The 10213-nt window shown below is 47.6% G+C and overlaps 1 protein-coding gene across 7 annotated transcripts; it reads left to right on the top strand.

Annotated features, from left to right (window-relative positions):
• The first annotated feature begins 688 nt into the window (after positions 1–688).
• TEX35 (testis expressed 35) lies at positions 689–9954 on the top strand. 7 transcript variants are annotated; one of them, XR_003523174.1, is made up of 8 exons: positions 689–812; positions 2201–2269; positions 3249–3305; positions 4261–4320; positions 8514–8578; positions 8800–8992; positions 9276–9403; positions 9692–9954. XR_003523174.1 is itself a non-coding variant. In XM_027612495.2 (8 exons), the coding sequence occupies exons 1-8, from the start codon at positions 774–776 to the stop codon at positions 9756–9758; spliced, it is 591 nt and encodes a 196-aa protein (XP_027468296.1). In that variant the 5' UTR covers positions 689–773; the 3' UTR covers positions 9759–9905. The 7 variants fall into 7 exon arrangements, 6 of the variants coding, with proteins under 6 accessions (XP_027468296.1, XP_027468293.1, XP_027468292.1 ...); XM_027612495.2 differs by having other exon boundaries at positions 9360–9403; positions 9695–9905; XM_027612492.2 differs by having other exon boundaries at positions 9360–9403; positions 9692–9905.
• The last annotated feature ends 259 nt before the right edge of the window (positions 9955–10213 follow it).

Genomic DNA, 10213 nt, shown 5'->3' with positions numbered 1-10213 from the left:
ATTAGAGCCCCCCCGTCAGAATGGTCTCAGTATCCTCCGCACCCCCAGACGCTTCTCATCGTAAGCACTGTCCACGCTTTGCTTCTTGCTCCAACCCTCTTGCAGGATGATAGAGGAACCGAGGCACGGGACTGGGGTGGTGCAGGGGAGAGAGGGGCAGGGCCAGCCATGCAGGTGGATCAGGGTGTTAGAAGCCATCCTGCTAGGGTTGGCACCCCCAGCCCCCCCCCCCCAGCTTAGCATGGTACATGCACCTTGAACCAGAGAGACTTCGTGGGGTCTCAACACAAGACAGCTCCGGAGCCAAGGAACTGTCTGTCCGCATGGGGACATCAGGGCAGAACCTCGTGCAGACTCGGGGGAGAACCAGCAGTTTGGGGCAGACACCTCCTGGTAGGTAAGTCCCGCTGGGAGAGGAGACAGCAGCTTTTGCTTCTGGTGAGGTGTGCCTTCCACTAAGGCTGCACAAGACCAGTCCTCAGCAGGAGGGGTCTGCAGGAGAGCCCCTCTCCCGCTTGCAGGAGGGAAACCTCGTGGCTTCGGAACCTTCCCTGTCCCTCCTGCAGTGGCTGAGTCCCCCTCGGCTCAAAGCTGTGGTGACACTCCCCGCCAGCATGCGGGACCTGGGCATTGTGACCTCAGCTGTTCTGCACACAGAGAGGTGGTCATCCTGCCCTTACCTTGGCCTGTAATCTGCATAGGACAGTGGCCTGGTCACAGGGGCCCATTGTGGGGAGGTTGGGAAGTTAAAGAACACTCTGGTCTCCTCCATCATGTCGGCCAAGAAGGCAGAACTGAAGAAAACGAGCCTGGTAAAGGAGAAAGTGCTGGACAATGTGGGGCCTCTCCGAGTTCCTGCTCTCCGGAGCTGTGGGGTGGGGATGGGGGTACAGAGAGCTCTCCGATGAATCCTCGGCTTTTCTTTCTCTGCTCTGAGCTCCAAGTGGCCTCTCAGCCAGGAAGGAGGGTGGGACCAATCCGTGGCCTGGGGGCGGGAAGGAAAGGGGCCTCTGCTGACTCCCTGTGGGACAAAGAACAATGTTATAGCCCCAGCACCTCTAGCCACTCCCGGAGCCACGTTCCCAGCTGGGCCCATGCCAGGCCCCATGGAAGGGCACGTCCATGGCACACAAGCACTGTGTTAGATGATACGATTCGTGCCCCTGATTTGCAGACGAGGAAATGGGGGCTCAGAGGGAGTAAATAAGCTCCCGGGTGGCACAGCCACAAGCAGCTGAGGTTAGGGTGTGAATCCATCTCTCTCCAAAGCCTGAGCTCCTGAAATAATACCCACACGGTTTCCATAAAGTTATCTCCAAGGGCTTTCCCTGCTCAGGCCCCCGGCGGGGAGAAGGAGGCCTGCTGACCGGGCAGGTGCGTGCTCAGGAAAGGAAGATAAGCTGACAAGGTCTGGGTTGGCTTGAATCAGGTCCTGTGGGGGGGGGGGGGGGGGCGGGGAGGGGGGCTGGACCTGAGCTCAGGTGCAGGAGGACAGGCAGGGGTGGACGGGGGGGGGGGGCTCTCGAGAGGGCTAGTGTGATCCCCGCCCCCAAGTCCTGATGCCTGACAGACGGCGGACTGCCAACGTCCTCCCTCCACAGAATAAGAACTATAAGGCAGGGTGCCTGGAATTGAAGCCAGAGCCGACCAAAGTAAGAAGCTTTTTTGAGGCCATGCCGGCAGCCAGGCCTGAGACCCATGGGGAGGTGACCTGGAGTCAGGGGTCATTCGCTGTTCCTGGTGGCCAAGACCTGTCCCAGGTGCTGGGGGGATACACGAGAGAGAGACAAGCTCTCAGCTCTCACCGAACTTCACACTAGTAACTAACGTGATACAGAATAAATAAGGAAAACTCAGTAGTGTCACCTGCTAGGCAGAGAATTAAAATAGGGAGGTAGGGCCCTGGGCTTAGCACGAAGGCTGAGGAAGGGCGCTGTGGGGGGGAGGAAGGAGCGCATGCAAAGTCCCTGAGGCAGGAGTGGGCTTGGCTGTTCAGGGGGCCAGGAGGGCAGTGGCGTGGTGAGGGGATGAGCTCCAGGGAGAGGAGAAGGTGGCGGGAACTGCTTCCTAGGCGGGGCCACCAGCTCTCACCTCCACCCCAGCCCTAAAGGAGGAACGGAACCTCAGGGGGATCTCTCCTGCCTCAATCACCCCACACCTGCGATTTCCAATGTTCTGTGTTTCTGCTTCCCACCAACAGACATATGACTACAAAGCAGTAAAACAAGGAGGGCCGTTTACCAAACCAGGAGGGACGCACGAGCTAAGGGTAGGTGTGCCAGCCCAGGGGGCGGGGTCGGCAGGGCACAGTCGAGATGTGGGCCCCCCACCCACGGCTGGGGCAGGTCCCCTGCTGGCGTCTGGGGCTCTGCCCCAGGACCCATGGCTTTACTCCCTCCACCGCTTTTTGTTTTGTTTTAACTCTGTATTTTGAACTAATTTCAGACTTACGGAAAATTTTCAAAAAATTGGGCAATGAATTCTAGTCTACCTTTCACTCAGATTTCCCAAATGTTGACATTTGATCAGGGTTCTCTCTCTCTCCCTCTCTCTCTCTCTTTCTATATATATATATATATATATATATATATATATATATGTATACATTCACACACATACATATGTATAATATAGGTTTCCTGAATCATCTGAGAGCGTGTTTCTCTCAAATTTCAGTGTCTACTGTCTAAAAACAAGAACAATCTCTTACATAACCACAGTACAGTTATCAAAATATCAAAGTCAGGACATGAACACTGATTCAGTACTTAGTCTATTTGTTCCAATTGTTCCACTAAGGTCTTTCCTAACAAGAAAAAACAACTGTTTTGATGTGGGATCCAATCCAGGCCCACACATGGTCTCTAGGTTCCATGTCCCTTCAGCTTCCTTCCATCTGGAATAGCCCGTGAACCTTTGTTTTTTGGGGACATTTCATTTATGAGGATTATAGGTCATTTATTTTGCAGACTGACCCTTCATTTGGGTGGTCTGATGCTCCCCAGTGATCAGACTTGGCTGCACATTTTTGGGGGTCACATCATGGAAAAAAGGCGTGCCCTTCAGTGCATCTTATTGGGTGGCACATGATGTCTCCATGTCCCACGCTCCCATTTTCTTAACCGCGTCCTTTCCTTCCCCCCTAGCGGGAGCCATCTCTCTGTTCCTCCTCATTTGCAATGCCCCAGGATCTTCCTTCCATCCAAGACATTTCCTTACTCCTTCTCTTCCCTGTTTTATTCCCCCAGAATGAACTCAGGGAGGTGAGGGAAGAGCTCAAGGAAAAAATGGACGAGATCAAACAGGTAACAGGGTGAGACTTTTCAGGACACGGAGGAAAAGGGTAGCACCCAGGAAAATGCAGTGCTGAACTCTGAATAGTGAGGGGAATCAGGAATTGCATGGAAAAAGCCTCAACCTAACTCAGCCTGATCTCCTTCAGCGTGTCGGTGCTGGGCAGCTTAGGATATCTAGTTCTTTTTTTTTTTTTTTTTTTTAAATAACATCTTTTTTTTTTCAGATTTTATTTATTTATTGAGAGAGAGAATGAAATAGAGAGAGAGAGCATGAGAGGGGAGGAGGGTCCGAGGGAGAAGCAGACTCACTGCTGAGCAGGGAGCCTGATGCAGGACTCGATCCTGGGACTCCAGGATCATGACCTGAGCCGAAGGCAGTCGCTTAACCAACTGAGCCACCCAGGCGCCCAGGATATCTAGTTCTTATTTGTTTGATGCTTAAACCCAGGTTTTGAATGCCAAGAACTCCCTAAGGGGTCACATTGAAGGTTGAGGAGATAGAACCTTAGTGACAGAGTGAGAGGGACTGATTGGGAAGTGGGGGCAGTCACAGACCAATTCCATTCTCCTTACCATACCCCCCCACCTTGAGCATGCCACAGAGAAGGAACTTTCTTGTTGCTTCTTGGATGGAACCACCTATGGCAAACTCATGAAGAGAGGGAGTGTATAAGCAAGGAGGTGTACGGGAAGCTGTGGTCTGAGCTCGGAGCTCCACTTGGAAGCGTCGAAGTAGCTGGATCTAAGCCCCGCCAAGGCTGGTGGGGGGTGGGAGGCTTCATGCTACATGCATCTTCATCCCTTCGTAGACTCTGTGGCAAGAAAAGGGCTTGGATAGGCCACGACATGTCCATTCCTTGAGCTTTATCCAGCTTATTCCAGAGGATCAGCTGCTGCCCTTTTTAAAATGCCACTGAGACGGCTCCAAAGTCGTAATATGTGCTGTGCCTTTCTTCTTCGATAGATAAAGGGCATAATGGACAAGGATTTTGATAAACTCCAGGAATTCGTGGAGATTATGAAGGTGAGCATTTACTGAGTGCTTTCCATGGGCGGGCACCATGCTAGAAAATACAGGAGATGCTAGACCCCGCACTGTAGCCACTTACAGTCTAGTAGGAAGACCCAAACTCTGTGGAAAGAAGGAAATAGCAAGTACCAAGCTACATGATAATTGGAGTTAATTAGGAGTCTGGAGAAATAAGGAATGAATGTGGGCTGGGGTAACCAGACAAATCCTTACAAAGAAGGTGAATCTTAGGGTGAGCTTTGGAGGCTATGTTGGAAGCTTAATGCAAATCTAACCAAAAGCCCAATACGATTAGTTTTGAACTCAACAATTACTAAGAGGACCATCTAGACTCTAGAATAGTGGTTCTCAAACCTTGATGTGTGTTGGAATTTCCTGGAGCATAAATAAAGAAAATAGAGCCCAGGTCCTATTTGGAGGGGGCTTAGACCCTTGGTTTTTTTCACATTCCCCAGATGAAAATTTGAGAACCACTGATGTGGAAGCATAAATAGGCAAAGGCAGGTATCTTTAAATTTTGAAGAGTTATAAAGGCGCCAGATATATAAAATTCATACAAAGCCACAATAATCTTGTCTAGATAACTAGCCAAATGAACAAAACCAGTGTAGATAACCCTGTAACAACCTCTCCACCAGGGAGGGATACCTGGGAGGATTTAAAAAATCAGTATACCCAGTCCCTGGCCCAGATGGACTGAATAAAAATCTCCAGGGTGGGCCACAGTTGCTTAAAACTCTCAAAGCAATTCTGATGCTTTCCCCTGGATAACAACCAGATCCTAAACACTTTAGCAGTAGCTATTAACCTGGGCTGCACAGCGCAATCACCTGTACTGTGGCTTTGACCTTCTACCCAGGCTGCACCCCAGAACAACAAAATCCGAGCCTCTTGAGATGAGGTCCAGGCATCACTATGTTTAAAGATCACCAGGTGATTCCATTGCACACTCAAGGTTGGGAACCGCAGTTCCATAAAATTTAAAAGATAATAAATATGATTTTTAAAATGTTAGTGAGAAGAAAAGGATTATGTATTCATATTAAGAACATTGCTGGATTATATGAAGATAAACTTAATTCAGTTAACATTGTAAAAATTGAAATAGTCCACAAAGTGAATTTAAATAATGAAAGCCAATAAGAATAAATTATATATAAATATTTAACTGGATGGTCTAAATACAACAGAAGAAATCACAAAGGAAATATTGATATATTTAACAATATAAAAATTTAAAAATCGTAACAGGAAGTTACCATAAACAGAATTAAAAAGCAAACAACAGTTTGGGGGAAATAATTTTCTACAAATACAATAAACATCTATAAAAGTTTTTTATCTGTAACATATAAAGCTCACACAAATCAATAAGAACCAAATAGGAAAATGGGCAAAGGGTATGAACAAACCACAAAAGAGAATACAACGAAAAAGCAATACATATATTTAAAATGTTTACCTTGTGCATAATCAATTAAATGCCAAATGAAAACAATTCTTAGGTCATTGTCACATTCAACTAAGTGAACTTTTTAAGATTTTAATTATGTATTTGAGAGAGAGAGCGTGGGTGTACAACAGTGGGGGGGAGGGCACGGAGAGAGAGGGAGAGAGGGATTCCCAAGCAGACTCCCTGCTGAGCGTGGAGCCTGACACAGGGTTCCAGCCCAGGACCCTGAGATCATGACCGGAGCTAAAATCAAGAGTCAGACACTTAACCGACTGAGCCACCCAGGCGACCAAATAAGCGAAATTTATGACAATTATAGAACAATGCAGAAATGCTCTTATACTGCTGATCGGAGTGTAGGTTAGTACAACATTGGAAGGGAATTAGATAATAGGTATCAAAAAAGATCAAACCCCTTCACTTATTAATTCCTCTTCTCACAATTTAACCTGTGAGAATAATCAGAAATACTAGCATGGGTATATGTAAAAAGATGTTCATCACAGGATTATTTCTAATAGCAAAACTTTGGAAACCACGGTTTGCAACAGTAGAAGAATAGCCAAATAAATTAGGGTATATCCATAGAATGAAAACTAGGAACTATTGGAAACAGTGTTTAGAAAGAATTCTTACAGGTGCACCTGGCTGGCTCAGTCGGCAGAGCACGGGACTCTCAATCTCAGAGTTATGAGTTTGAGCCTCATGTTGGGCATCGAGCCTACTTTTAAAAAAAATAATTATAAGAGCAATGACATGGTTGAGTTAGATGTTAACATTAAGGGGAAACTGAGTAAAAGGCATATGGGAACTCTTTGTACTGTCTTTGCAACTCTCCATAGATCCCAAATTATTTCAAAATAAAAACCTTATTTAAAAAAATAGAATGCTTATAATGAGACGTAAAAAAGCAAGATATAAGTAATCTATACAGGCTGATCTCAGTTAAGTGAAAAAAAAAAAAACAACTAAGTAAATATTTAGAAAAAAAGACTAGAAAGTAATATACCAAAAGGGTTAATAGCAATTATTGCTAGGTGATGAGATTAATTTGTTCTTTTATATTCCTCTGTATTGTCCAAATTTTCTACAAAGGACATGTATTATTTCTATATTAAGATGCAAACACAGTGTTTTGTTAGTGGGCAGGACTGGGGATTAAAAGGCACAAAGGAGGCTATTCTGGGCACAGGAACAGCTTGCGCACAGCATGGAAGCAGGACGAACGTGAAGTGTATCACGGTCAGTGGGGAGATCAGTCATACAATTGGGATCATCTGGGGAAACTGTAAGAAATAAAATAGAATGCGCACAAAGGCAGTAGATAATGAAGGCTTTTGAAAGACAGGCAGACAGGTTGGGACTTGGTTGTGTAAATAGTAAGAGACCTCTGGAGATTCTTAATCAAAGAACATGCTAGAGGCAGCACTTCAGAAAGGCTGAGCGGGCAGCTGTTTGCAAGGTGGCCTGGGCAGGGCGGGCGGGAGAGCAGGGATGGGGGCTGTCTGGAGCAAGATATCAGGCAGGAAGCCACTTCCCCGCTCAAGGTGAGGGACGCTGGACCAGGTGTGGGAACAGAAGGAAAACAGTAAATCTGAAAGATGCATTGAAGGAAAAATAATATTCTTGGTGACTGATGCAACAAAGAGAATGAAGGAGAAGCAAGCGTCCATGACCCCAAAGGCAATCCAGACAGGTAGAAGAAAGAGGTGACCATGACAAGGACAGGTGGCAAAGAGCTGATTTAGAAGAGGAAACAAGGAGATCACTTTGGGACATGAGTTTGAAGTAATAGTGAGACTTCTAAGAATGGGGGACATTTTTGACTCTGATAATTTGAACCCAGGGTGCATTTCCACTTCAAGGATATTTTCGCTGTATTTACAAGTACAGCTACTTTATTCAAAATGTATAGCACTTAAAGATGCTTTTCAAGAAGGTATTTTCGAAGTCCTCTCCACCCAGACAGTATGATTCTTTGATCAGTTTTCTACCACAGATCAGTGAAGTCTTGCCAAATCTTCCATTTTTTTATTAAAATTATGTTTTGAAGCAAATTATATTTCATTTATATTTTATAATGGTCAAGCCAACCCTGTGTTTGTCCATAACAGATACGATTGGTGATGACATCTGCCATCTTAGACATTCTCCTGTGACCACTGTTTCCATGCCAAGTTTTCCAGATCCAATTTCCCAGATCTAAACTTGCCAAGAGGATTTTACTCTTCTTTCAGTTCTTAGTAAATGATAAATGTGAGGTGCCATTTGAGCTACTGTTTCTTTTATGTTGACCATTTCTGCCAGAAATCTGGTTAAAGAAGAAGCAAATGTACATGTGCAGGTTCTGGGTGCAGGGGTCAAAACATTGGAGTCAAAAGTGTCTTTGAGGGGTGGGTCACAAGATTTACTTTCTCAGCTCCATCATTTTATAGGCATGGAGCCAAAGCAGATAATGGTCTCATCCAAGTGTGGGATCAGGGAAAAAGACTTCCTGTGCTCTGACTCCTCTGTACTTTGGAGGAGCCCCTGATGACCCTGCCTGTGCTTTGGCCTCATCATGGAATGGGGGAGGTGCAGGGAAGAGGAGGCATGTATCCCCCAAGGCCAGTGAGGATTCTTGAGGAAGGAGGATGCTGAGGTCATCTCTGAGTGGTTGGCAGAGAGACGCAAGAGAAGAGCATTTCCAAAGCCCTTCAAGATGATCATTCTAGCTTTGAATTTTCTCTTGAAGGAAATGCAGAAGGATATGGATGAGAAGATGGATGTTTTAATAAATATACAGAAGAACAGCAAGCTGTAAGTGTAACCTGCACCCATCTCTCCTCATCCCTAAAGAATCTCTTCCCTTCACTTGGCTAAATGTCCTCAGGTCTGTCTCAGACTCTTCACGGTCCTGTCTTGGTTTCTGTTACCCCAGTGGCTTGGGGTCAAGGTCTTCACTGGCCACCCACGCTATGGTTACCTCCTTGTCATGTTGGAAATTGTTTCCCCAACTCTGCCCCTCCCTGAATCCCCAGTCCCCTTAGAAGAGGGCCAAAGGAACAGCAGGAACTCAGGCTGGTAGGGAAAACAGACACAGACCCACAGCTCCGGCTCAAGAAGATGGAGGGAGCTGATGGAACACCACTTTCTCTTCACAAGAAGATGATGGCACTACAAAAACCAAAAAAGGGCCCTCTGGATTCCCTTCATCAATGCGGGCCATGCTGCGTAAGTGAAGCCTTACTTCCTCCTTACTCGTGCTACCCCCCAGTCTCCTGCTGCTCCTTGACGCCCCCTCTCCCCCCGCACCGGGTCCTCCCGCTCCCTTACCTCTTGCAGTGAAGGGAGGGGTTCCACCCCTCTACTGGCCCTGGATGCCTCCCTAGCCAAAGCCCTCTCTGGGATCCTGCCCTCTAGGCCCGGGGAGATTCCGAAGCCATGCCCAAGTAATACCCAACCCTGGATGTGCCTGCTCCCAAGTACCACTGTATCATTCTGTCCTTTCCTATAGCAAGACCTGATGAGGTGCCCAGCAGGCTGGCCATCTTGGACCAGGGAAAAATGATCTTTCTTGTGCCGTTTCTGTCCTCTACAGGAAAAATGTTTGTTGTGTGCCCTAAAGAACAACTACAATCAGGGGTAGGTAGACCCCCATAAGAAGTCCTTGTCTCAGCCGGGTGCCCCATCATCCCAAAGGCAGTGGGCTCAGGCTGCATTTGTGTCACATCCCCCCTGTGGTCATGCAGACTCTGCCCCCCGCCCACCTCACCCACTCAGTCGTAGAGGACATGGCACCAGGCAGGAGGGCTTGGGGACCCCAGCCAGGAGACTGCTGCCCAGAGGCTCCCATGGAGGGGGTGAGGGGGGTACCTCACTGGCCGCTGAGCTGACCTTGCCTCCTATTCCTGCCTCTCTCTCCCCCTCTAGCAGCAGAAAACTTCCATATCAGGCCTGGCCACCCTTTTCATCCTTGGCTTCTGGAGCTGCTATCTGATTTATCTGTACTGCCAGCCCTGTGTGGTGGAGGACATGCTCCCAACCTAGCGCCGCCGCGGAACCCATCAGCAGCTCCAGCTTTTCCTCCCCCCGCCCCACACTTCGAGCTGCACGGCTAAGGCTTGTGGCCCTTGGACCTGCCACCCTGCCCCAGGCCTACCCCCACCCGGAGATTAAAATCTTTGTTTAAAGCCAAAGCAGGTATCACTGGTTTGACTATCAGCCCCAAACTTCAGTGTACAAAAGTGTCACTTTTTTTGTTGTTCTAGATCCCCATAGTTCAGACTCCCAAGTCCTCTTTCTACTTCCTGCCAGATCAGTGGAAAATTCTGTCTTGGCCATTCTCAGGGTCATCCCCCTTCCCCTGCGACCCCCCTCCACTCTGCCTGGTTCTGCAAAGGTCTCCAAGGTCAAAAGAGGGGGGAGGCCCCAAGGATAACAGCTGCTTTTCTG

Source organism: Zalophus californianus, chromosome 10 (genome assembly GCF_009762305.2).
Source record: "Zalophus californianus isolate mZalCal1 chromosome 10, mZalCal1.pri.v2, whole genome shotgun sequence".
In the NCBI taxonomy this organism is placed as follows: domain Eukaryota; kingdom Metazoa; phylum Chordata; class Mammalia; order Carnivora; family Otariidae; genus Zalophus; species Zalophus californianus.
The sequence above is the reverse complement of the archived record's forward strand: the minus strand, read 5'-3'. Positions and strand labels throughout refer to the sequence as shown.